We start from the raw sequence: 27,155 nt of genomic DNA on the forward strand, positions 1-27,155 counted from the left end.
TAAATCCCTTGTACATTGTGGTCTGGTAAGTGTTGTGACATGTGTAAATCAAATAAGTGAAAAAGATATGGATTGCTAACTTTACCAGAGGTTTTGACTGAGCCTGTTGTTTAGGTATGGCTAGAGTCCATGATACAGTGATCAGGTCATGTCAAGCTGTGCTGGAATTAACTAGTAAACATTACAGCATTGTGAAATGCTTCCAGGTCCCCATGAGCTGTTCTCCTGTATCCCACAGTTTTACATTTCAGGCTGTTTACCTCAGGTGTGAGATATGGATTACTGGTCTGCTCATAAAGTGCTTTCCAAGATTATTGCAATTGTTGCCCTCTCTCTTTTTTTTTTTTTTGATTTACTTTTGTGTGTTATATGTAGGAATCACATCAGTCTCAACAGGACCTGAGCTCTCTGCTGCTCGCCCAGCTGTCTTTGATGAGGACCAGAGAAAGGAGTGCTACTACAACCTAAACGACGCTAACCTGTGTGAAAACGTTCTTTCCCGCAATGTCACGAAGCAGGAATGCTGCTGTACCGTCGGGGCTGGCTGGGGAGACGATTGTGAGATCCACCCCTGCCCACAGAAAGGACAAGGTACAGCAAAGAGGACACCAATTATGATGGAATATTTCCAGTTCACTTTCATCTAACCAAGGATTTGTTTGTTTGTTTTGTTTTTGCCACACATTAAAACTCGCTGGTCTATACTTCCATTAAATGTTCTAATTTGTCTATATTGTAGTCATTTTGTGTTCACTTTGATTTGTCCTCAGTGGAATACGACTGGCTTTGCCCACATGGCTCTGGCATTCTCTCGGTAATCTCCTCAGTCCAAGGTTTTACTCAGCTCCAGCTCCAAGGTACATCTGCACATGATGCTTTTTGTTTATAAGCAACTTTGATGTAATCTGTGTGCTTACAGGTGGGGCAGATACGTATGGCTTTGGTTTTTTTCTTTACTTCATGTTCCTGTAAAGCTAATATTGTCTTATTTATGCCAAGCTTTAAAAGCTTTTATTGTGTCAGTGCATGTTTATGTCAGGAGACATAGTTTACATTGCTTTGGTCAGTTTGATTTTATATTGTTTGGCCAGTTTGATTTTGATATTCCTTTTTTGTTAGGAAGAACAAGTTTTCCACTGTGTGTTTATAAGGCGAGTTAATTGTTCTTGCCCTCAGATGCAGACGAGTGTGAGATGTTTGGCTCAGAGATTTGTAAAAATGGTCATTGCTTAAACTTGTACTCCTCATACTCCTGCTTGTGTCACGATGGCTATTACTATGACAGCATCCGTATGGAGTGTGTTGGTAAGTGTGGGTGCATTTGCCTGAACACAGTTTATAAAGTGCTTTGCAAACATTAAAATGTACTTCAAAATACTTTACAAGTTTCTGGAAATAAACAAAATGATGTTGCAATAAAAATAATGCAAATTAAGATCAACCTGAACTTTTCATGAACTTTAAAGCTTAAGGGAGGGAATATATTATTTTCAGCTGTAAAAAACTGGTCTCCTGATGAATATCTAAGTGCAGAGACAAATCTTTGATGTCTCATTTTATTTGTGGAGTTGTTGAACAACCCAGTAATTTGTGTTATACCTGATGAAGAATAATATTCTTTCCATCATACACTCTAAAGTGATTATTGAAACTACTTTTATAACTTACATTCTAGGTAGGCCTAGAATTCAACAGGGCTAAAATAGGTATAAAATATTTTCTTTTCCTGAGTCATTCTTAAAGAAGTTGTAGTCTATGGTCCTTTTAAGGTATTTCAGTAAACAGAACATTACAATACTGTAAACAAGACATAACAAAGGCATGAGTCAACATCTTAGAGTCTTGCAGTATAGAAAAACACCAATGCCAAGGTGAAAGAATGAAGTCTTGCTAACATTTTTAATATGTGATTTAAATCAGACCGCAGTCATGAATATATCTACATACTTCAAGATGGAATGCCATATTTCCTAGACCTTGACATGATTTTGAGAACAGAAATGGGCCTAGTACATTAAGCAGTGGTGCCTGCATTAATATGCTAAGTGTCATGTTTCTTTACAAACAGCGACTGTATGTATCTTTTCGTACTGGAAATAATCTGAAATATGTCCTAATGATCTAATACCTTAAATGTTGAAAATAACTTTTTAAGTGCATGGAATAAAATGTAAGTGCTTGACTGTGTGGACAGTGTTGTAAGCATATTTTCTGTGCTTGTGTCTCAGACTATGATGAATGTAAGGAGGAGAATCTGTGTGAACATGGAACATGTGTGAACACAGACGGCTCCTTCAACTGTTTCTGCAGCCCTCCACTAATCCTGGACAACACACAGCGTCGTTGCATTTCTGTCAACAGCACAGAGGGTGAGGCACTCCTGAGCTCCACTATGCAGATGCATATATCAGAGGCTGCCTAATATATAAACTGCCTTGGAACTGCCAATTGCAACCGCACCTACTGTTTGAAATATTTCAAATAAGTGCAAATGCATTTTCTAATGCTCTTAGTAGTTGTCAATACCCTCTGCTCCATTTTTCTGTATTTATTTCTAATTTACTTTGTCATTCCTTTTGCCTGTAGATGTTCATGTGGTGGATGATGGTGTTCACACACACACCTGCTGGAAGGAGCTGAAACACGACAGCACGTGTTCTTCTCCTATGATTGGTATATGGACCACCTACACAGAGTGCTGCTGTCTCTATGGTGTTGCCTGGGGTTCGCACTGTGCCTTCTGCCCTGACAAATTTACTGGTGTGTACATAAAACTAATTTCATACCTGTAAAGCAGTTTCATAGTAACACAACCTATTGATAAAAGTCCTGTCAAATATATTTACATTTAGTAGATACACTTCTCCAGAGCAACTTAAAGAAGTGTTTTGTTGTCTCCATGGAAATTATCCTAATGCTAGTAGAACTAGAACAGAATCATTGATTGCTATCATACTTTGTTGTTAGATGCAGGGATGTATTAAAAAATAATAAATCAATAAGTAACACATAATTAAACTGTAACTCATAAACTCTCCATGTAGAGGATTTTGCAATGCTGTGTAACCTGCCTCAGAGGAGCTCAGACAGTCTGCGGGAAACCCCAGGCTTTGAGTATGGTCCAGATGCCTCTCCTGATGGACTCTATGTACCAACTTATTGGAGTAACTATGGACATTGGGGAGGAGATACCTATTATGAAGGCTCTGAAGGTCCTTTGAATGGCCCTGACTTTACTGGACCCTCGAACAACTATGGCTTTAAAGAGTCAGTACGAGTTCCTGTGCAGAGACCCAGAGAGAACCAGCCACCACAGAGACTGGATCCCTACAGGAGTAAGTGAATTTTACTATAAGATAGTACAGATAAGATACATGCACATTTAGGTTAAATCCTATTATGGGTGAATGGACTAAATGTATTAGCAGTAATGAAGTATTGAATTACACAAGTTTTAAATTAGCATATATTGGAACAATACATCATGTGTTCTGATCCATGCTGCAACAGCATTACAAAGGCCTAAGTGTCTTAGTATACTAAGCTTCATCTCTAAGCACATAACAGTCCAATGCAAACTCAAAGTTTATGTCTTTAGATCAGAATGAAGGCTTTGAGGGCCTGCGAGCAGAAGAGTGTGGCATATTAAATGGCTGTGAGAATGGCCGCTGCGTCCGTGTGCAAGAGGGCTACACCTGCGACTGCTTTGATGGCTATGAACTTGACCTAAGCAAGATGGCATGCGTTGGTAAGGTCCTTTTTTATTTCTCTGTCACTGTAATTCTGAATGTAGAAGCTTTCTGCCATATCCCATATCAGTATTGCTGATATGTGGGTGTGAAGATTACACTATCAACTTCATATGAAGCTATAGACTAAGCATGGTAAAGCACTTCTACATGCCCAAAGGATCCTGCTACCTGCTTAGCTCTGTCACAGTGATATGTAACATTTTGTATTGGGATTAAGAAGGCCCTAATCAAAAGAAATTTCTTACAGGAGTATAATGATAACGATATCTGCCCAAAGGAAAACATATAAACATAACATATAAACATATCTGAAACTATAATAAAAATATATTAATTCATTGTTAAAAATAAAAGCTCAATTACTTCCCTAATTACATACAAATATAATGAGTGAACATTCAGACAGTGTTTACAAGAACCAGTAAAGACTACAGTTTCAAGCTCAGGTCACACGAAATCTTCCTTAGGATGGAACATCAGTGATTACCAAATTCCATACTGTTTCAGATACTGGATATGTTTTAGATGCATTTCATCTCATGTTCCATTAGACAGATTCCCAGGATTTGCCTCTCAGTGGGACTCTTAGATGTCCCTCACAAATATTCCTTGAGAATGTTTTTAATCTAATATGATGATTACTGATGATTTTATACTATTAAATCAAGACTTAAACTGACTGACACCGGTAGCAAAAGGCAGTGTTTCACCTCACAAATTAAAAGGCATCCAGCAAAAGGCTTTCCAATCCCTACTCATTTAATATTAAATTACTCGAGTGAGAGCCACAACTGAGGACAAAAATAACAATAAAAATCCTCATTCAGCAACAGCTGAGCTGAACAACCAATACACTTTGATCTGCACACTCTAATAACGCAAATTTCTTTTTTCCACCTCCTCATATAGATATAAATGAATGTGAGGATATCAGTGACAAAGTGGAGCTATGCAAGAACGGAGTTTGTACCAACACAGATGGCTCATACAAGTGCACCTGCCTACCAGGCTTCGTAGCCTCCTCCAAGGCCGATGAGTGCATCCCAAAGGAGGAGCCCTCTGAGCCCAGTGTGGCAGAGAAGTGACATGTGATCTCTCCACCAGTGCTCTAAGAGACTGACACTAGACCTGCATCAGTGAAGCCAAGCCAGCTGAGCTCCATACAACAAATAAACTGCTACACCTCCGTAGTGCTCATTCAGACGTGTACATAATGAGTAGTGATTTTTTAGATCCTATATAAAATGGTCTTTAAGCACTCAGCACTCAGAAAATGAATAAGTGTAAAATCAGTTGCACAACATTGAGCATCGCATGCTAAAAACTGTTATTATTCACAGTATTATTCACACCTGATTTGTTAATAGAGATCATTCCAGTTCAGGCTTGTTAGTAAAGGCTTCACTGAGGAGGTTTGGAATTTTGTACAGATCTAGTACTATGTATTAAATTGGTTTGTTACATATTTTTAATATTGTATTCAGTACACTCAATATTTTATTTGACAAAAACGTTAAAACTACAAAAAAATCTGATTAACCTTGTAGATTTACAGATACTTGTACAAATGTTATTGTAACAGTCTTTTATATATGAAAAAGTGGTTTACACTGTATCAGATAATGTGTATGTATCCTGCCCTGTGGAGCAGACAATGAAATGTAATATTGACTGCACTTTTTAACAGATGTTATGTGGTGCCTTCAATCCAGCAAACACATAGCCCAGAGATTTTCAGAAACAGATATGTCACATTATGTATCTTACTTTAATTACATACATACATACATACATACATACATACATACATTATTGCTGGCTAGACAATCAACACATTTAGATCTGTTTTAAAGGTAAAAGAAAATTTACAAACCATTTTTATACACAAAATAATCTGTCCTGTTTTTGAGCAATACCACAGTTAGCTGTTCCACTTTGACATTTCACCACTTGGATTATAGCAGAGAATTAAGGAGGATGACAGGGACTGAGTGGTGCAGAAAAAATAAAGGTTTTACTGCAAATGATGTCAATGTAGTGTTTATAGGTATTTGGTACATCTCTACCCAACACCACCTGATCTCACCAATGTTGAGCCTTCCTGCTTGACAAGGAAGGCAGCCTAAAATCATGAGGTGGTGGGGTGCATAGCCAGAACACATGCCTGTAGACACTCCAGCTGTAAGTGTGAGTGAGTATATTACAACTTCTGCAGTCTCTGGTTTGATGTATTCTCTGTGCTGTCTCAATCGCCTGTGCTTGGTAGCCTACATGTCTTGAAGTAACTCCAACAAGAACATTTGATTTTTGGTCTTTTGGAAGGCAGTTTTAACCATGATATGTGAGTGTGGGCATAAGTAGGCAGTAAGACTGCCCCTTTATTCGAAACTGGTCTAAATATTTTGTTCATTCCAATTGATTACCTCTGATTGTAGTTGTTTCTGGACATTAAAGTCTGAAATAGACATTGGTTCTTTCTTCAGTTTTCATCAGTAATAGCAGGTGAAAAGCTTGTAATGTCAGAAAGGTGTGTGGAAGTATTATGAAGGTGGGTATGAGGTATGATATTATGGAGTATATTTGTATCATTAAAATGTATCCAGTTATTAGTCCAGTTGAGGCAGTCAGATTTAATAGAAAAATAGCTCCACATCACAGATCCATCACGATAGATTAGAGCAGGAGTTACTTACTTTATTGCATGATTTAGACTTGTTTGTTGCTAAAACATTCTATTCATCATTTGACCACAGCTCAAATCTGATCAAGTTATAAATTTCAGTGATAGTAAGATTTGTCACGTTGACAACAGCTCCAGTTTTATGGAAATTGTAAACTATTGCCCGAATAGTGAAGTTGGATATTTTGTTACAAAACTTTATTTTCTAGTCATGGCCTGATTCATGAACAATCTCATTTTTGTTTGTGTATGTTGTGATTCAGATCTTTGATCATCACAACTAAAGGTTTCCGGCCTACATGTTACATATTCATATTTATAACCCAACAAGTGATGGATGTTGCCGATGTAAGATAAATATAAATCATAAATGGGACCATGTCAATTAGATTTTGTTCATAATGTGCCAAATTCTAGAGTATACTGTTGTATTCGCAACAATCTAAAATAAGCATAAATTAAGGGTAATTTTACAATAAATTAAACAGTATTAAGCTTTAGATCAACTTCCTGGCTACAATCCTAGTAGCCAGATCTCGAATTAGATGGTTATAACCAACCATTTCCTCGAGTTCATTTTTCAGCAATTGGTGGTGGTGTTAGCGCACCACCAAGTGGATTTATCTAAACTAAAGTTACTTAACATAATAATGTAGACACACTTTGGCAACGTTCGTAAGAGTATTGCTTCCTAGGAACCCATCTTAGATGCGAGAATAAATGTGTCGACGACCTCTGGGAACAAATTCTATTTAAATTCTACGTTAATATCGCTGAAAAGATGTCATTCCGCTACTTGTTTGCGTGTAGTCGTGGCCGAGTGGTTAAGGCGATGGACTAGAAATCCATTGGGGTCTCCCCGCGCAGGTTCGAATCCTGCCGACTACGAACCTTTTTTTTAAAAAAAAAAACAACAACAACAACTTGGGACACTTGAGCCAACATGAATCATCTATACTCGTTTTCCCCTCGAAAGCCAAACATAAGCAGTTCCATAGACTTGACACTCTAGCAATTGTCTTACTGAGCAGGATTAAATTACCTCGCTACTAGAGCCAGCTTGCTTGCTAACAGTTGAGTAGCCAGCCAGCTAGCGTTAGCTCCAACATGAAAGACTCTCCTCCGCGCTATCACTAACAGTTGTGTCTCGTGATTTGGCATTGGTCACGAGCGTGCTAGATAGGTCCGTCGTTTGGTTCGATAGAATCCGAAGAACGTCTGTATTTTGTGCACGCGGAGTGAAATGACAACAGCTTGACGTTAGCTAGGTGACAAGTTTTAGAAAAGCCACTAAGCTAAGTTGGGACACTAGCAAAGCTTCGTCGTTCAGTAATGCCAGATGGACTTATTACAAGCAGGTAACTGTTTCAAGCAGGGAAAGAACTTAGGATTGGTTGTAATGTCTTGTTATTTTTGGCAGACTGAGGCTATAGTATGCGTAATACATCCAGAGACACAAAAAGTTTCAGACTACGGTGGAAGTAGATATCCTAGTTAAGTGGACATAATGTGCAAGAATATTTATAAACAAGAAACGTATCTTGATCAGAATTTCTTTGTAATGCTTGCTAGCTAGCTAACCGCTAGCTCTCCTAGCAAGCTGACCTAGCCAGCCATCTTAAGTGACAGCTATGTTATGTCATACAACTTTAAGGTAAAAGTTCTTAGGTTAGCTAAGCTAACCTAGCTGTCAAGCTACCGCACTGTCAGGCTCTAGAGAACTGAGAAAGGTGTCCACATAAATACAAACGAAATATTTGTTTGTCCCCAACAGGCCTCTGCAGAATGAGGCTACTGGTATCGATCTGCAGGTGCCCCTCTACCAGGAGATCAGAGGATCCATGATGACTGGCCATGTAGAGTACCAGATTGTTGTGGTTACCCGTCTTGCTGCCTTTAAGAATGCTAAACACAAACCAGGAGATGTTGTACAGTTAGTGGTGGGTGTCTGTTGTTTCAGCATCTCTAGGTTTCTTGCTTTTATAGATGACTATTTAAATTAAAACAATTTTTTGTGTATTTCTTTCTCTTAGATTCTAAGTTTTCTTCTGCTACAGCAAATGGAGGCCTCTTAATGTGCAAAGGATTTAGTCTGTGCTTTTATTGGGTTCTACACAGCAGCACATTTAGGATAGGGTAAACAACTATATTGCCAAAAGTATGTGGACACCCCTCGTAATTACTGAGTTCAGGTGTATAAAATCAAGCACACAGTTATATAGTCTCAGTAGACAAACAGTAGTAGAATAGATTGTATTGAGGAGGTCAATGACTTTAGACGTGGCATTGTCATGATTTCACCTTTGGCACAAGTTAGTTTGTGGAAATTTTGCTCTGCTTTTCTAGGAGTAATAGTGGGTCACTGGTAGACCATGCAAGCTCACAGAGCGGGTTCACAGAGTTCTGAAAATGCATAGTGCATAAAAATTGCTGAGCAGCTGTACGCAAGCCTAAAATCACTGTGCGCATTGCCAAGCATCAGCTGGAATAGTATAAAACACTCCAACACTGGGCTCTGGAGCAATATAAATGTGTTCACTGGAAAGATTAATTACACTTTACTATCTGGCTGTCTGATGGACAAATCTGGGTTTGGCAGATAACAGGAAATCATTGCCTACCGCAATGCCTAGTGCCAACAGTAAAGTTTGCTGGAGGAGGGGTGATGGTCTGTGGCTATTTTTCAGGGTTTAGGCTAGGCCCCTTAGTTCCACTAAAAGCCATTGAAGGTCTTTTGTATGCTGTTAGCAATTTAGACATTTTGGTCTTTATGTTCATATTGGTGTGATGGTCAGGTGTCCACATACATTTAGCCATATAGTATAATTTACACAAATGGTTAGATACTACTAATACTTATGATATCTTAAAATAATAAACTAATATAAAATAAAACAATATTAAGTACAGCATTCCAAAGAAAGTGCTAGTGGATAAGAAATATGGTTGGTTAGAGGCATTTTACCCACCACATCTTATTATAAGAAAGCTTGTACATGGATGGTGGATGTAAGCACACAAAACCTAAAATATGGACTAATTTACTCTTTAAGTGTTAGTTTTTCATAGACGTCTTGGAGTAGGCTTAAAGGGGGGAGTTCACCTTATTTCACATTTTAGCCCATCTATGTATTTATTAGACAATTGCTTTGCACCACACACAGTTTAAACATAAATTCCTTAAATAATTTCTTAAAGGTAATTGCAATAAAACTCTATCCCCATCCCCAGTGAACTATTTTCAATGGCAAAAAACATTACATACCATGAATACAGACTCCTTGGCTGACAGAAACAGAAATGCTCCTTGTAATTACTTTTATCAAGTCCATTTTGCCAAGTGTATTCTGTAACAGCAAAGTTTGTAGTTGTTGTTTTTTTTTTTTTTTGTGCTTTTGTGTTTCAGTGAATGATTATATATGTTCATTTACTTTTAAGGAATTTAGCAGACACTCCTTATTCAGAGTGACGTATAAAAGTGCTGTTTCTGAACTACATCCCAGACAAGTTTGTGCCTACAAAACAAGTTGTGTACACTAAATTAGTTATCCAAGAACGTTCATAGAAATGTATTTGCTGAATAGTACGAATGTGCAGTATAGGTAGTTCACTTTGAACATGGTGTCATTGTGACACCAGTTAATTGTGATATCAGTTTGAGCCATGTTAAGTGTGAGGCAGGTGGTTAAGGTGCTTGACTTGTAGTCAGAAGGTTGCCAGTTCAAGTCCCCCCACCACTGGTTTGCTGCTGTTGGGGCCTTCAGTAAGATGTTTAACCCTCAATTTCCCAAGTTGTGTTCAGTCAGAATTGTAAGTTGCTTTGGGTAAATGTGTACTATTGCTTGTAGCCATTGGTGCTTCTGGTGTCAGATGTGAGTTTGGGTGCATGTCCCTTTGTAATATAAATTTCCTTAGAACCCCTAGCCATATAAAAATTATATGTTGCTTCAGTTAATGCAAATGTCTGCTATTTGTGATAACCTTGCAAGTAATTTACCTGAGGAAAACTACCAATATCATTCATTCTACAGGTCTCAAAGAAGTACAGTGAGATTGATGAGTTCTACTACAGTTTAGCTGCTCAGTATCCCAGCATCCATCTGCCTGCCATGCCTCGCAAGGCCCTGTTTGTGGGTGAAGCTGACATTCGTGAGCGTCGCACAGCCTTCAATGAGCTTGTGCGATTTATTTCCAAACACCCCACTCTGTCCACCTGTCCAGAGCTATTTGAGTTCTTAGGTAAGAGAAATTTCTAAGCACTGAAATTTTTTGGATTTTGTTTTTTCATTTGTAAACCTTGCCACATCTGTTGTAAATATTGCATATAGGAGCAAAAAATACAGTCCATGATGTCAAACCTTCAAACACCCCTGACTGGTTAGTGGAGGATGAAGATTCTGGGCTGGATTTCTTTGGAAAAGATGAAGCACCCTATATTCAGCCTGAGGAAGCAAAAAAGCCAGTGAAGGAAGAAAAGGTACATGAGGTAAAGGAAGATGATGATGAAGAGGAGTTATTTGACCCCTTAGGTGGTGTGAGGTAAGTCTTTCTCCACAGGCACATGATTTTAAAAAATTTAAACACTGATTTGGAAATAACATAAATTTTGTTAACAGTTTTTACCTATGAGTATCAATATTTATTTAATTGGATTATATGTAATTGGATTATATGTAATATGGATTACCACCACCACCATGTAACATAACTGTATATCTGTATATATATATTTATATTCAATTACCTTGTTACACAACAACTGTAGATATGTTATTATACGAAATGGATCTGTACATTCTGTAGATTGTGTACATATATACACAACCATATACATTGTACATTGTGTATATAATCATAATATACATATATTGTACATACATTGTTAATATATTTTGTACATACATAGAATATATATATTTATCTTGCATATATATATTTCACATATAGAGAATATCTATTTTTCTCTATGCACCCCTGTTTTCTTTTCCTCAGTTTGGACAGAGCACTCTCCACCATTTCACTGCGAGTTATACTGTGTATGACTATGTATGTGACGAATAAACCAAACTTGAAACTTGAAATGTTTTCCTGTTAGGCTGATGAAGTATCAAAATGTCATACAAATTTGTAGTAAAAGTTACTAATAAAATATAGTTGTCTAGTTGTTAACGCAAATCTTGGTATTACCAGTTCTCATTATAGCTGCCAAATGTCTCTAAAATAATATTCAAATTTACATTTTTCACGATGGATTTATATTCAAACGTAGCCCAGAATTAAAGATAATTACATGACACTGTCTTGGTGTAATTCTCAGAATTACCAGGATCTTTATTATTAAGCTTATATCTCTTTGAACCTATTAATAGAATTGAAACCTTATGAAATTACATTTGATGATATTTGAGAACAGTATTAGTAATTCCATAGAGCAATGATATTCGTCCACATACCATTAAACTAACAAATTTAATTTGTTTTTAACTAATGTGTTGACAGTTTTTAAACCCACATGTGAATGTATTCAAGTAGAAAAATGTATTGACATGTTTACAGTGGGTTTCAAAGAAGAAAAAAAAAAAAAAATATATATATATATATTTATATATATACATATATATATATATATATATATATATATATATAAAACACACCCTGAAGCTTTGTAAATTCTAAGTTTTGCAGCTCTGTATTGTGATTTTATGGCCTATAATATCTGCGTTATATGGACCTCTGTTCTCACTGACTGTTTTTTGCCAGTGAACAGGCTTGTGCTAGGTACAGAGAGGAATGCACAGTGGGTGTAAAATAATGTGGAATTTTGTATAGATTTTCTTTCTGTAGATTTTAGTATACACTTTCTGCTGCTTTAACAGAACCAGTGATCTATCAAGGCTAGTGCGTTTTTACAGAACCAGTGCTCCATCAAGGCTAGTGCATTTTTACAGAACAGGTGATCCATCAAGGCTATAGTGATTTCGCAGAATCAGTGCTCTATCAAGATTAATGTTTTTTCACAGAACCAGTTCTCTATCAAAGCTAAAGTGGTTTCCACCCCAAAAGCATTTACTCATTTGATGTGATAGTTGAAAATCCAAATATACTAAAGTTTTGTCATAATGGCGATGAATGGTATAATACTGCTTTACCTAAAAGTGCACATTGTTAAATGGGAAATACAACTCTTTGTCCATGTAGGTCTAAGAAACCCAAAGCTGCAGTGGCTTTGGCCAAACCTGCACCAAAACACAAAGTCTTCCTGTTTGATGAGTGGGATGACCCAGATAAGGAGCTCTTTCAGCCAGCCCGAATGGACAGTGAGTGTAGCTTTTGATTCCATCACTGAAAATGACCTGTAATAACATTATCAGGTAGTACATATTTTCACAGTAGCAAATACATTAAAATATGTGAGACACAGGAATCATGAAATTAATTAAAAAAGAAAATAAGGCCTCAACATGAGTACTTTGTGTTGTAATAGACATTAATCTTTGTGTCCTCACTTTGCAGATAACCTGAAACTGTTTGAGGATCCAGATTTAGGGGGGGGCGTCACTCTTGGGGACTCTTTGCTGCTCCCTAATGCTTACCAGAAGACTACAGCCTTTCTTTCATCTCAGTTAGATGAAATCATGGAGGAGGAGCTCTTTAGGTCTGTCTTCGATTTATTTGTTTCATTTATGTCGTGAAATTCTGTTGGCATGTCGGCATGGCTACAATAAAGGCTTAAAGACACCTGAAAGAAAACTGAGAGTGAAAATTGGCCAGCTTCAGCATTGGAACTTGTAGTGTTTCAGTGGAACTTGTAGTGTTTTCAGAAAGGCAGATGCTCTTATGCAGACCAACTAACATATATTACATCGATATGAGAATATGCATGAATCGATCCCATGACCTTGGTGTTGCTAGCACATTGCATCTTAGCATTGAAGAAATAAACACCCATGTTTTTAGTAGAAAACACCTGATCCTTTGTACAAAACATTTCTTGAAGGTTTTGGAGATTAAGCAGTTCAAAATTCCATCAAAAATTCCATCAAAATTCCAAATGTTTGAAATGAGACAGAAATTAGACACAAGCAGTTGATTTAGTAATAGTAGTAACATTTGCATTGCATTTACTTACAAGATTACTTATTAATTTGTATTACCAATAAAAGCCTATGATATAATCATACATTGTAACGCGTGGTGGCCCAAGTTCCGCAGGGCAAGGGGCAGGACACACAGACTCCAGCGACTGGGATGTACATTCATTTACATAGAAACCCAGAATGATAACGGCACTCGCAGGCATTATAAACGTCAACACGAACATGATATGGTTAACAATAAACACGCATACATTTAACAATGACAAAAGGAACATTACATCAAAACGTTACATCCGCAATGACCAACAATCTGCGCACTTCAAATTCATATAAACAAACAAGGTGCAGGTGTGTGCAGGTGTGGCCACAAACAGATCCTCCCACTACATGTGGCTGGCCAAACCACGTGACTCGCGGGAGGCGAGCGATCTGTGACATGCATGTATTTGATTTTAGTCAGTCACTTTAATGCTCAAGAAAGCACTATCACCTTTAAGTGACTTAATTTCAGCAGCATGAAATTATCTCAAATGTGCTTTTCATGGCTCTTTATGATATAAATGAAGAGTTGGCTTATGTTTTAATAAACAAGTTAAACATGTGCTTTCAGAACAAAGAGTACAATCTGTTGTGCTGTTTTGCATATTGCTTGCCTGAGTTCCTCTGTGAAACCCAATTACTGAGTTCTCATGTCTCCCCATTTAGTGTGGAAGAGGATTTGGACAAGCTTTTAGTGATTAATAAAACTATGAGGCCAAAGCCAGCCATTGCCCCAAAACCTCAACCAGCACTGAAGGTCAAACCTGCTGTTCCCCAGAAGCCTTCCTCTCTGGCACAAGCTGGAATAGCCATTGCTCCTTCAGGCACTGCACAGGCCATGGATCAGCTGGACATCCTCAAGTACATTCAGCAGAATGAGACTGCTGCCAGTGAGGACTTGGACCTTTTTTAGCTATTCTCTCTAGGTATAAAGCCAGGCAAAGGTTTCTCTGCATGAACATAAATACTCAGCAAATGCTCTGTGATCCTGAAGCTGTTCCAGAGCGTAGCCTTGGTTCACATGGTGGTGAGAGTTAGACAGCCAGCGTTGCCTTCTGATGCCTTCTGATAACAGCTAAATCACCCATTTATGTACTTTGCTTCAGAGTTCTTTAGCACTTGGTGTTGGAGAATTCAATTTCTTAACAGTGAACACCAACAAAACCAACAAGTTGCACATTATGCTCTTTTTAATGAAACAATGAACTTTTTATTATTTGGATCAGTTGTGTAAAGTATTCATGAACCTAAAAAAATTGTGGCGGTAGGCATATATGTACATACCACATTGGGGACATCTTCCATAACTGTGGGACCATGCTTCAAGTGGAGGCTGCTGTGGGTTTTTTATTAATGGTTGTGGATGTGCATGTCCGTTTGTTAGGGGGAGCTGCAGCACCCTCTGCATCCCTACTTCTCATGGCATTGAATTCCTCTATCAGTAATAACAAAATCATCTAACGTTTGAATTTTCATAATGTATGCTGAGCTGGAGTTGTTAAGGGTTATATAATTCATAAAGAATATTCTGCCTTTTTTACCTAATGGTATGGGGATTCTTTTTAAAATTTTGTTAAGGATTGTTCTTTCTACCTGTCTTTAACATTGTTTTGGCAAATCATGTGGACCAAATTCTTGTATTCCTCATGGAATCATTGTAGCGCAATACTCTGAGCAATTGTAAACATTGCAGACTCTGGTATTTGCAAGAATGACAAAAGAACAGTCGCTGAGTACTGGATAAAAACCTAAATAAAATAAATCTTAACTTTGACACTAACAGGAATAAATGTCTAGCAAAATGGGTTTTTTTGTTGTTGTTTTTTTTTTACATTTCTTTTAATCTTTACAGTTTATCACCTAAAAATGTATCTTGGTTGATATTTACTAGAGCTAGTTAATCATATACAATTTTTAATCTAGACTAGCAAATGCATAAAGTACCCACAATATGTGCTTAATAAAAAAGGTAAGTAGTGTTCTAATGAACTTATACTTGCAGAGACCTTGAGAAATTAATATAAGCATTGAGAAATAAAAACATAAAAAATGACAATGGCAAAACATTCATTTCAAATGATTGAATATTTTATGCAAATAACTGCTTGTTTGACAGACACCTTTTTTTTGTTGAAAGTGGAGAATGGTAAACCTATGTTTTGTGTGTGTGTGTGTACTCTGGTTTTTGTTCAGCATAGTTCAGACTTTAAAGAATATTCTGCCTTGTCCTCATGAAGTTAGTGTATAGTTACTGCTTAAATGAAACACTAGAGGACACTAGATACCAATTCTAAATAATGTGCAGGTAACAGTGTTAGGGTTATCTTAACAAGTAGTGTCCATTCAAAGTTGTGCTTGCTCTACGACAGTATTGTGATGGTGGTCACTTTTGTACAGGGATTTTAGGAAACTAACCATAAAGATGTTAAAGACTGCAGAGTAAGAGTCCACTTTGTGATGGACTACATTAACTTAGGCTTGCATAGAGTTGACTGCTTGAAGAGTTGACTGCTTGCTATTGTTTTTCAGAAAATTTAAATGGCAGGTCTGTGGTGTACTTTGTTTTCCTGAATTGAAAGGAAGATGAATTCTAATGTTTCCACATGTGAATCACCATTTTAATTTTGTCCAAGGCAAGGCTTAATTCAGGGAAAACTGGCCATGTGACTTGTAATTATCTAGTTAGCTTAAAGGTCAGTAGGCAAGTGATCACACCCAGCCAATGTGATCTCCCTGCAGCACAGTGAAGCTCATGCAGGAAATGTCATGGTATGACCCAGAATTACTTGTGTAGAGGTCATTGGAATAATGTCACATGTCACAGGAGTGCACTGATCAGGTGTTTAGAGAAAGGGGGTGACTGTGTGCAGATCCAGCAGGGAGTGTTCTGGACTAATGGAATGTGGCTGACCATAATGAGCCACTGATTTTTTTATATGGCTTTGGCCTCTGACATGCTTGGTAAAGATATTGTATCAGGTGACTTTGTTATGAAACTGCAAGCCAAATTTAGATGGATACTTCAGCTGCTCCATTTCTCAATAACAATGCACTGGGGGGTATGAATTTTTGCAATTGTTTACCAGCAATAGTGCACTTATATTAAAGGTTTTCATTTTATAATTCTGCTCTTGGATGTTTGAACAACTGTGATGAAATATTTCTGTGGTGTGCCAAAATCAACCTAGAAGCAGGAGTCTCTCCAAGAACCTTCCAACACAGTTAATGATTCACAGATTCTCAGTTCAGTTCAGTTTAAACAGCTATCAGACTTAAGCTTAGAATCAAATTTTCACAAATATTACATTTTATGGTGAGATAAGTGTAAACATTCTATTTTATTTTTAGGTATCAATTTCCTTAACATTAGCAGTCATTCTATTCATGAGATATACTTTTCATGTGCATATCCAATGTTTCAGAGAGTGATTCTGCCATCATAAAATAAGACCAGGAAACAGATGTTGCTTGTGCCGAGAAAGCAACCAAGTTTCCCACTCTCTCTCAGGCCTGCTGAATCCAGCAGGAGGGAGTTACATCGCTCGTGTTGTCCCCATCAGTTTGGTCATGTGCTGGCATGTCATAGGGCTGTGCCAGCTGTCTGGAAAGCTGCAGTTTAAGGACAGCCACAGCAGAGAGTGGCACAGAGCCGTTCAAATGGAACTGCATGTCCAATACTGCATTTATAGCGCTGAACTCAGTTTTTAGTCCCATTTCTACAGGAAGAAGGGTCATGTTTAGAGGACCCCAGACTCCATACAGAGGATTAATCGGGGGGGTTTTGGTTTTTTTTTTAGGTTTCCTGAAAATCTTAGACAATGGCAAATAATTTCAACTGACTCTTGTCCATCTATTCCATTGCATTACGGATATTTTACTTACTACATAGGACTGCATATTTTTATTAAGTGCACAAGCACAATTGTAACGTGTATTCTTGAGCCATGGTTAAATTTGTAAGTTATGTAATTGACCTCTTACTCAATCAGTCTGCATGAATTTCAGGTTTTATTATTATATATTAAAGCATACACTCAAAAGTTTGTTAGAAACATTTACCAATTAGAAACGCTTTGCACATTACAGTTAAGAGACTTTGACTCATCTGTTGCTATACACAATTTGTGTGCTCATCAGTGGTCACTTTCTGAGCACAGGAGTGATGGGTTGATGTTTTTGTCTGGCAGGCCACTCTCAACCCAGGAGTGACACTGACATAATTAAAAACTCCAGTACCACAACTATTCCCTGATACATTTATACCAATGCAACATAACAACTTTCGTTCTACCATCCTAGTGTAACTATCGTGTTGCTAATGGTTCACCACACAAAAACGTTGTGATCCTGTGGTCAGAAGATAACTAGCTGAAAGTGACTGACTTGTACTGAGCAGACATACAGCATTTAATTAACCTATGAGTGCAACCTTTAGACCAAAATAGGTGCATTACCTTTGGCAAGCTTTTAGGTGAATTATATACGGTGATCTGTTAGCTATATTGCGTATGGAAATCCACTAGGTGTATTACGTATGGTAATCTGATAGGTGTATTAAGTATGGTATTAGGTGTACCTACAAGGTTGGTATCCGTAATGATTTAGAAACAGTGCAACAGGCTAATTTCTAGTCGTTTCAAGACAGTATACCACTGATCATCATGACGATGTAAATTGGCATTAAAAATTAAATGGAATAAAAATGAATTCACAGTCCTTGAGGCCTAGTGGGACTGTGTTGCTGTTACAAATTAATTTCTTCCGCTCACTGCAGTTGAGAGGGAATGAGAGACTGTTCGTGCCAGCAGTTCTCTTTCCCTACAACAGCTCACTCAACAGCCAGTTGTTTGTGGTCTGTATTTGTTGCATTCAGCAAGACATCCAGTACATTAGTCATTGCATTAGGTGACCTGAACTTAGTGTGGTTACATCCAAGTTTCAGTTACAGTTTGCTAAAGCACAGACGACACATGAGTTCTCTTTTTTTTGGCCAATCAGATTATTGTGTTTACACAAGACAGAACTTGCAGGTCACAAGTGCAAGAGGATATCATATAAAAAGATTATGGTGCCAGTACCTGCCAATAGTTTTTACCATCTATAAATAATGAATAATCTATAGTGATTTAAAGACAAGTGCATCCTTTTATCTGTTCTGTTAGCCATTGTGTTAACAGCTGTTTACTGTTTATATAGTACTAGTAGTCAATAGTGTACATGCTACTTTTATGATGTGCAAAAAAACAAACAACCCCAACCAAAACAGCACATTTCAGTAATATATATGGCCACCACATGCTCAACAGTCTTTCCCATGAAATCCCCACAGGAGTCATTCTGTCTGAGCACACTGATTCTCTGTGTAGTGGGGAGGCATTTAGCCTTTGGCAAGAGCAGCAGTGGTGGGGGTCCATCGCTGTGGCGGCATCGAGGCTGCGGCGGCACGGCTTTTGTCAGGCGTTGGGTAATGGCAAGGACCTCTGGCCCACTGCCCAGCCTTTTGTACAGCATCCGGCCATGTCCACGCACTTTCTCATGCATTGCGTCCGGAATTCACATTGCTTGTCCACCATCATCCACCCACGTTCTCATCCACTGCCATCTGTCTCTGCTGGGCCCAAGATGCGCTGTGCTGGAGTGCTCACACTGGATGTGGGGGTTGATTAACAGGCTTGGTGGAGCTGCAGTCCTGGCTGTAGGTTCCACTTCTGCACTCCCGTACACTGCAGCTGTTGGAGCCTGCAATCTGCTGACAGCAGCAGCTTGGAGGAGTAGGAACCAGCTGCCCCGACCAGTCTGACTCTAGAACAACTGCATTTTCTGACTTGCTACTACAACTATATATTGGCCACATTAAGTATGTCAACCTTGTATCGTGTACTTTGCCCAACAGTGGCAAATTGATAGTGATGGGGCTTGTACCAACAACCTCCTGATTATTAGGCAAGTACCTTAACCACTGAGCTACCACCACACAATAGTCAGCATTCTGCTTGTGCTGCATGATTTGAGAAACTATTAAACTTGATCTATCACATCTTATTCACAAAAAATCATCAGTATTAAATTAACACCTAGGCTGAACTATTAAAACCAGTGTTGTTTTCCTCAGATGGACACCACAGGTGTTAAACTGCTGTGATATTGCTGTGTTATAGTAGGCAGCTGAATCCTCACTCTCACATGAGCGAATTATGCAACTGGTTCCAGGAAGCCATTCTAGCAGCATATTATAAGTTATTGTGTCTGCAGAACTCATCACATTAAGTGACAGCAAGCCAAGCAATTGGCCAGAGTGAGTTGGCAAGGCTTTGACCACATTGGTGCCCAAACAGTATCTTTCCCTGTGGGAATGTTCAGTTGCTTGGAAACAGCAACTGGCTCTTTTACTAGTTACCTGAGGCACCCAAAGGTTTACCATTTGACAGCTTGCAGAAATTATTAGGTAATGTATTATTTAAAACAGTGATGTTGGGGCCATTTGCTGATCAGTGAAAGGAATCACTTTTTTTTTTACTCTGGAAAATTAATTAAAAATTCTAACCAAATCTCTGCAATACTTTGGCATATTAAGAAACACAAAATGGCTGACTTGACTAATAAGAATTATGAGGGTATTATTTGGATAGTATGTTAAGTGGGTACACCACTGTTGGTATCCACTTTGTAACAGTGCCACTTAGAACATTCTTCAGCCTGGGTCTAATCTCTGTGCTGCACCAAACTGCTTGAACAAGAACAGGCCTTATTCGGTGAGACAGGGAGGAGGAGAGACTGCTGCCTTGGCAACAGCGTTGGCATGGTGCCCAGACTGTGGCCCTGCCAGTGAGTTGACCTAATGTGCTCAGCAACTTCTTAAATCACAGTCCATATGAGGAATCAATATTTTAACATTAATTTTCTTTTGGGTTTAAACAGATATTTGATTTTCTCAACTTCAATCTATATAAGAATAACTACAAACAGATGCCAAGAAAGCAAGTATAAAAACACATCATATTGCTTTTAGGTTGCTGTGCCTCTATAGATATAATATGACAAAAAAACAGCTTTTCTTGAAAAGTGTGTGTGTGTGTGTGTGTGTGTGTGTCCGTCCATGTTGCCACGCCCTCTCGTGTCGTCCACCTGTGTTGCATTATGTGTAATCATCTTTAGTATATATATGTCTCCTGTGTCGTAGTGTGTGTGTTGGTGTTTATGGTGTACAGAGCGTGAGTGTTGTGTTTTAAGTATTGTTCATGCGTGTAATAAACGTATGTTTAATTGTGCCTCTTCCCCGCATCCTGTTTACCTTGAGACGTTACACTAACAATGCCAATAGAAAGTGCACACCAATTATAACTGGACTAAATGCAAAAAAAAAAAAAAAAAAACCACCTAAAAGGAAACAGAAGAAAGAAGGAACTGCTAAAACATCCTCAAAATCACAAAGCACTGAAAATTTCAATCACAGGACTACATTCTTTCAAAAAGAGCCCTGTTGCATAAGATAATACTTGAACAAGCTTTCTGATCTGAAGATTAACCATTAGAGTTAAGAGTATCATGCTTACCTATATAGAAAGGTGCTTGTTCTGCTTTATGCTCAACAGTTCTGTAGGTTCAGTGCTGTGGTCAGGCATATGTGGCATGATAGTAAAATGAATAATGATTTTATGCCATATCTGTAGATTGGTTTGGAAACAATTAGTGAGTGTGCTTTGGAAAACATAGTGCACCCCAATCTCTGTCATTATTATTGACATATGATGCTATTACCACCATTAGCGATTTGTCAAATGCTGATTATTGACAAGTATGGAATTTGAAAAGATTCCCCCGGGACATTCCTGGGCTAACCATGATGACAGCAGACCAAGAGATATTTTTTGGAACAACTAGAAAAAAACAGGATCCAGGAAACTAAAGTATAGCAGCTCTCATCCTGTTGTGGACTAAGATGTGTTTTCGACCTGCATACTTTGGGGTCTGGTTTCCTCTCTAGCCTATGACACATCAGACATTGTCTCATACCGCTTATTCTAATGACAATAACATATCTTATGTAGGAAGACAGGTGTAAACATTGCATAGAGGGATGATGATGATGATGATGATAATGATGATGATGATGATAAAGAGCTACACGATAAAGACACATCTTAAAGAAGTGCTATAATATTTACAGAAACCTTTAGTAACCTATTCTGGGCAAACCATTTTAATGACTTTCTTGTTGCTGTTAACATCAAGATCATTTGAAAAAAACAAACATTTAAATTACTATTATTTTAAATAGCAATAAAACTAGACTATTGTGAAAGATTCCTGGATTTTGTGAGGTGCCTTGTGAAAGTGTCTCCTAGTACCAGATTCATCTAGACTGATTTGAGCATCATGTTTTTTTGTATGTCCTCTTGTGAATTCACCTAGTGAGAGCATTTCCTTTTCCAGGCCTGGAAGGGAGACCATCTGAAGGCTGCAATGCAAGGAATGCAGAAACCTTTGTGCAGTCTGTCACAGGGATGCTGATGGCATGAGCTCACAAGTCAGTCCCATACTGGGTACCAGGCTTTTGCTATTTGAGGTGTAATATTCTACATGCATACAATTTAGTCAATTTAGTTTAGAATAAAATGAACATGAACAATGTGCAATCATGCCTGCTGTTACTGCAATAACTGTAAGGATGAACGTTTGGCTGCTTCTCTGAGTCTCTGTCATATTCACAGCTATGTTTAACCTGGCTTCTCAGCCTAACCTTTTGTTATTTAGTTGAGGAATGCAAGATGTGTGTGTTCTCCTCCCAGTGTTCCCTAGACTCAGTTCATCTGACCAGTTGAACTCGTTTGCTCCCAAACACACACACACACACACACACACACACACACACACACACACACACACACTCACTCACTCTCTCTCACTCTCTCTCTCTCTCTCTCTCTCTCTCTCTCTCTGATGCCATGCGGATTAGTAATCCATATTTAGAAAATTGACAAAATAATGTTTGATAACTCGTCCCAGTAAGTTGTTTTGTGAAGTCAGAGCATCATTTTTTTCAGATGATGTTGCTAGTTCAAGGCAGATTTTCTTGTACTATTACTGGTAAGAAGTATGATCCTAGCTGAAAAAAATATCTGAACCTCTGTTGTTCTTTCAAATAATTCATACCACCATTCTGGTACATGGAGTCAGTATATTGAAAAATAATATAATATTTATGATTATTCAATTCCGCTAACACCTCCATTTATGGCTACACATCTAAGCATTCTTAAAAGAAAAGAACATCTACTTCAAGTTTTTAAATCCTCCTCACTGACTCAGTATTAGCTACAGTAGTGCACTGGGGTGCCATGAGAATAGTTGTAGGCCTTCTATTTTTTAACAGAGAAGGAGGTCAATAGACATAAATAATAGATTAATGAATAATAGATGTATTCCTGTGCAGCCCATCTGCCTCATAAAGTTATAGTGCTGGAGAGAACTACAACATACTGATGGTTCTAAAAGGAATGCCATTGATCTGTTCTCTGATTCCACTGACATCAGCATAAAGTCCAGATGACATGTTTGTTCTGGCCTCTGGTGCTAACATCCTCAGCACATACTTTCATTTACTCTTCCTCTGGTATGTAGTCATCTATCAATGTTACAGTAGTTAATAAAAGAAAATTATACATAGAATGGTCTGATCTCTCTGCACATATACACACTTTGAGATTTGACCAAAATGTCATTAAACTAATGTGATTAGATATAATCTAGTGAATTATTTATTAATGCAGGTCATCATCAATATGGAACAGGATGTCTTATTAAAATTTAAAATGATTAAGAGGTAGGTATGAAGCTTCTATTAAAGCTTCTAATGCATTTACTGTTAATATGTGCATGGGGACTATCAAAATGTGTCTTCACAGGAGTAGCCACTCCTTTCAGTGCTTGTGGCTTAAATTCATCCCCATGCAACAGCAATCTCATTGGGAGCACAGTGCTGGGAAATGGCTGACCCAGGATTTTTTCTTTTTACTGGACTCCACAGCTGTCATCAGTACAAATGGCCAGAGGGGCACTTCCGTTCCAGCCTGGCTTTCAAATGCTCTTTTTTCCCCAAGAGGGGTGCCTCCAGAGCTTAACTGAATACAAAAGAGACACTATCCATAGACATCTGGTTAATGTCTTTGGTCTGAGTCAAAAATCATTGATGACTACTTATTATGGTCAGATTAAAATTGTGTGAGCATGTGTATGATTAAATAAGAGCAAAAGGAGTTCAAACAAATCATGTCACATGTTTGGCCTTTGTCTCTGGTTGATATTGTCCTTTGATAAGATCCGATCATTTCTTCACTGCGTGGATGGAAAAATTCAGAACTATTGGAAGGCAGAACGACACATTAATTGAGTATTGATTGGAGTGCTGTGGGTCTCAGCTATTCCCATTCTACACATCGACAAACACATTGTATCTTCTTTCTGTGCTGTTGCAGAAAGTCAATGGAACATTGTAAGTCAGAGCAATTCAGCTAAAAATATAATGAGGTTTTATTGGGCTTGCATATTTACAGAGAAAAAAGAGTGTTAATACAGCACATTAAGGAGCCCTTTGTAGAAGATATTGAATTCAGCACTGTAGCCTACTCCTGCCTATCAAATCCCTGACAAACTGACTAGTATACCTGAACCGCATACCTGGCTGTTAGTGACCAAATTATGCTGCGTTTATTATACATTTCAGACCCTTGAAGTCCAGTATACTAGCTACAGATCTGACTAGAAATTGTCTAGAACACGTTCCCATTGTTGACCATTTTAATTAATCTATTTACCTCAAAGTGAGTTTAAGTATTTTAACAGCTTTTCTGGAAAATATTTGTTGACTGTAATACTGTAAACACAGAGTTTCTAAACTTTTGATACTACTATTTTAGCATAGTGAATATTACACCACAGAGGTCACCAGCTAAAACACATACTTCTCACATACTATGCATGAGGTAATGCAGATAAAGTCTGTTCAGTTTGTCAGCAAGCTTTTTATTACTGTGTTCACTTCTGTTTGCATTACTGTGTATACTGTATATATTGTGTTTATAGGTATTTTCCTGATTGCACCAAAGTTTCCTATAGTGTGTATTACAATTTCACTATTTCATGGCAAAAGTGGGTTATTATAAACATTTCCCAAAAAAAGTCATGCACCCTAGTATTTTTTAAATTTTATAGTGGTAACACCTTTTCCGTTGTTGGCATTGAGTGATGTACGCAGTGTTCTAACCTGGGCAGGAGCAGGAACATACTGGGCAAATGAAGGGGAAGTGAGCAGTGTTCCAGATGCCAGAACCATAGACCATAGCCTGACAACACAGCGTCCCACTTCCCCCGTGCCACCCGTTGTCCTATACACTGAACAATGGAACCCATCTGTGCCTTATCCCCACAAAGAATATGTGGATGTGATGAATAAAGCCAAAGAGGATTGCTTACGTTTTTGTTATTGTGCACAGAGACATCACTGCTTATGCAACACACAATTTTAAACACCCCACACCTAAACCAGAACAATTACTACTGGCACTGTTTTGATTTAAACTGAAGAAAGCATACCAAGCATCTTATGAACTATTATGAGGATTTAGCATAGGAAAAAAAAAGCTTTTTAAATATCACTGTTTTGTCTTTCTATTTACACGTGGCAGGACTATAACTAATACAAAAGTGTCACTTGAAAACACTTTGTTCTCATCCTTTTGGAAGTGTGCTTTATGGTTACAAGTCTTATCTTTTATGCTGAGAAGCACTATGAGCATTTGTGAGGAGTATTTACTGAGTTGAGAGTTCTGAATAAGAAAGCAAGGAAATAAAGTCAAAAGACACAATTCCCTGTTGAAATAGAATTAAAAACATACATCTCATCTGCCTATATTGCTTTAAAAAAAAGCACTTCCAGTGGATGGTCATATCTTTATCCTCACACTTGAGTCTTCTTCCAAAGAGTTTGAGAATGTGGTGTAGTATTTTCATTGCTCCTAGGATTGTGCTTTTTTTGAACTGCAATTGATGTTGTCATTCCTGGGAACTGTTGGAGCCTCTCCTCCAGCCTAGTGGGTCACAACCCCAAGAGCATTTACATTTGAGGCATCTGATGCTTTTATCCAACACAACTTACAGTTATGACTGAGTACAACTTGTGCTATTGGGGGGTAAGGGCCTTGCTCAGTGGCCCAACATTGGCAACTTGGCAGGGGTAGGGCTTCAACTACCACCCTTCCAATTAAAAGTCAAGTACATTAACCACTGAGCTGCCTGTAGTGTTAACCTTGCACATTTTTTATATTACTTATGATATTACTATTTTAAAAATAAATTATTTGGATATTTCCATCTCTTGGGACTGCCACTTCTATTACCACTGCTGCTGCATCTTATCTGCTGTCATGATATCTGTTGGTTCATCATTACTTGTTTATCTGTCCAGATCATGAGGTCCCACAGGATCTTAACTTTGTTGTTCTTAGCTGCTCTCTGTGATTTTACTTTTCTTGGGGATTTCCAACTCTCAGTATATATAAATAAATATATTGCTATTACCATATATTACATTTAGAAAATGCTCAATTAAGACTTTGCATGCTTGGTTAAATCTTCCATGGTGATGGACAGAGTGTGTACACAGGTGTATTTATACAAGATATGAAATGTGATCAGTTGTAGAAGACATAGTTTGGGAGAATATAGATCATCTATATATTGACTTCAAATGCAAAAAAAAATTAAAATGTAAAAACTGTTGATGGTAGCTAAGTGTCTAAGGTACTTGAGTAGTAATTAAAAGGTTGTCAGATCAAGCCCCACCAGCAGATTGACACTGTTAGAACCACTGAGCAAATTGCTCAAGTTGTATTCAGTCATAATTGGAAGTTGCTTTAGATAAAAGTGTCAGCTCAATGCTGTAAATTATTTATTTTGGTGTGGGAATTTCTTTAATACTGATGTTTAGAAAATGATGATGTATTGAAGGTAGTGAAGAAAAAGCAAACTAAACAAAGCAAGGTATTGAAAGCAAAGATTATCAGTTTTAGTTATTTGTCCTGAATAAACTGTTAGCTATTCTTGACCTCTCTTTAGTTTGTCTGGTCTGCCACCTCCCATTGTAGGTGTCCACTCATGTACTAGTTGGCTAATGTGAAATTTATTCAAGGTGGGTGCTTTAACTTGTAAGTTGTTTGCCAGGGAATGTAAGGACCATTTTTAATGACACTCTTCCCACTGAGAAAAAATGACAGATTCATTAAATAAAACCTTGGCCTTGTCATTCAGACCAATCACATTCCACCTGTGCCATCCACAGCAAAAGTAAGATATTTTGGTTCATTCTCATGTGTTCCACAAGAGTTATGTAAAGTGAATATTCACACCTTTTCACAGTAGTAATAGCAGCCCTGTGTGGAATACAGTGAAATTTAAGGCAGATAAGATTGAGAAGATCCTTGGAGCAGGTGAACTCTGCTCCCTTTCCTCACAGTAACTGCCTCCACACAGTAAAGTGCTCTTCCCCCACAGTTGGCCCAGCTTATGTAACACAGACTTTGCTAATGTTTT

General features: G+C 37.9%; 2 protein-coding genes and 1 non-coding gene across 6 annotated transcripts in view; all 3 read left to right on the top strand.

Annotated features, from left to right (window-relative positions):
- LOC113580675 (latent-transforming growth factor beta-binding protein 2) overlaps positions 1–6,217 on the top strand; it is an 82,712-nt gene extending 76,495 nt beyond the window's left edge. For all 4 annotated transcript variants that reach the window (XM_035532707.1, XM_035532710.1, XM_035532708.1 and 1 more), the window contains 8 exons: positions 376–591; positions 771–857; positions 1,177–1,305; positions 2,229–2,369; positions 2,587–2,760; positions 3,045–3,335; positions 3,599–3,748; positions 4,662–6,217. In XM_035532707.1, coding sequence (XP_035388600.1) covers positions 376–591; positions 771–857; positions 1,177–1,305; positions 2,229–2,369; positions 2,587–2,760; positions 3,045–3,335; positions 3,599–3,748; positions 4,662–4,837 — 1,364 coding nt within the window. In that variant the 3' untranslated portion in view covers positions 4,838–6,217. The remainder of the gene's footprint in view (positions 1–375; positions 592–770; positions 858–1,176; positions 1,306–2,228; positions 2,370–2,586; positions 2,761–3,044; positions 3,336–3,598; positions 3,749–4,661) is intronic.
- A 1,021-nt stretch (positions 6,218–7,238) lies between these two features.
- Positions 7,239–7,320, top strand: trnas-aga. The gene has a single exon. It is a non-coding gene; the product is annotated as a tRNA-Ser (tRNA).
- Positions 7,321–7,360: 40 nt separating this feature from the next.
- hs1bp3 (HCLS1 binding protein 3) lies at positions 7,361–15,374 on the top strand. Its single transcript, XM_027015323.2, has 7 exons — positions 7,361–7,790; positions 8,207–8,372; positions 10,464–10,671; positions 10,761–10,971; positions 12,631–12,749; positions 12,946–13,087; positions 14,235–15,374. The coding sequence occupies exons 1-7, from the start codon at positions 7,765–7,767 to the stop codon at positions 14,479–14,481; spliced, it is 1,119 nt and encodes a 372-aa protein (XP_026871124.2). The 5' UTR covers positions 7,361–7,764; the 3' UTR covers positions 14,482–15,374.
- Positions 15,375–27,155: the final 11,781 nt, after the last annotated feature.

This window comes from Electrophorus electricus, chromosome 13 (assembly GCF_013358815.1).
Source record: "Electrophorus electricus isolate fEleEle1 chromosome 13, fEleEle1.pri, whole genome shotgun sequence".
Lineage (NCBI taxonomy): Eukaryota > Metazoa > Chordata > Actinopteri > Gymnotiformes > Gymnotidae > Electrophorus > Electrophorus electricus.

Bases quoted from the DNA above. Each gene is read 5' to 3' on its own strand.
- hs1bp3 (XM_027015323.2), top strand. From the start codon at position 7,765: ATGCCAGATGGACTTATTACAAGCAG. The intron at 7,791-8,206 runs GTAACTGTTTCA...TGTCCCCAACAG, and splicing joins GATGGACTTATTACAAGCAG to GCCTCTGCAGAATGAGGCTA. The intron at 8,373-10,463 runs GTGGGTGTCTGT...TTCATTCTACAG, and splicing joins GAGATGTTGTACAGTTAGTG to GTCTCAAAGAAGTACAGTGA.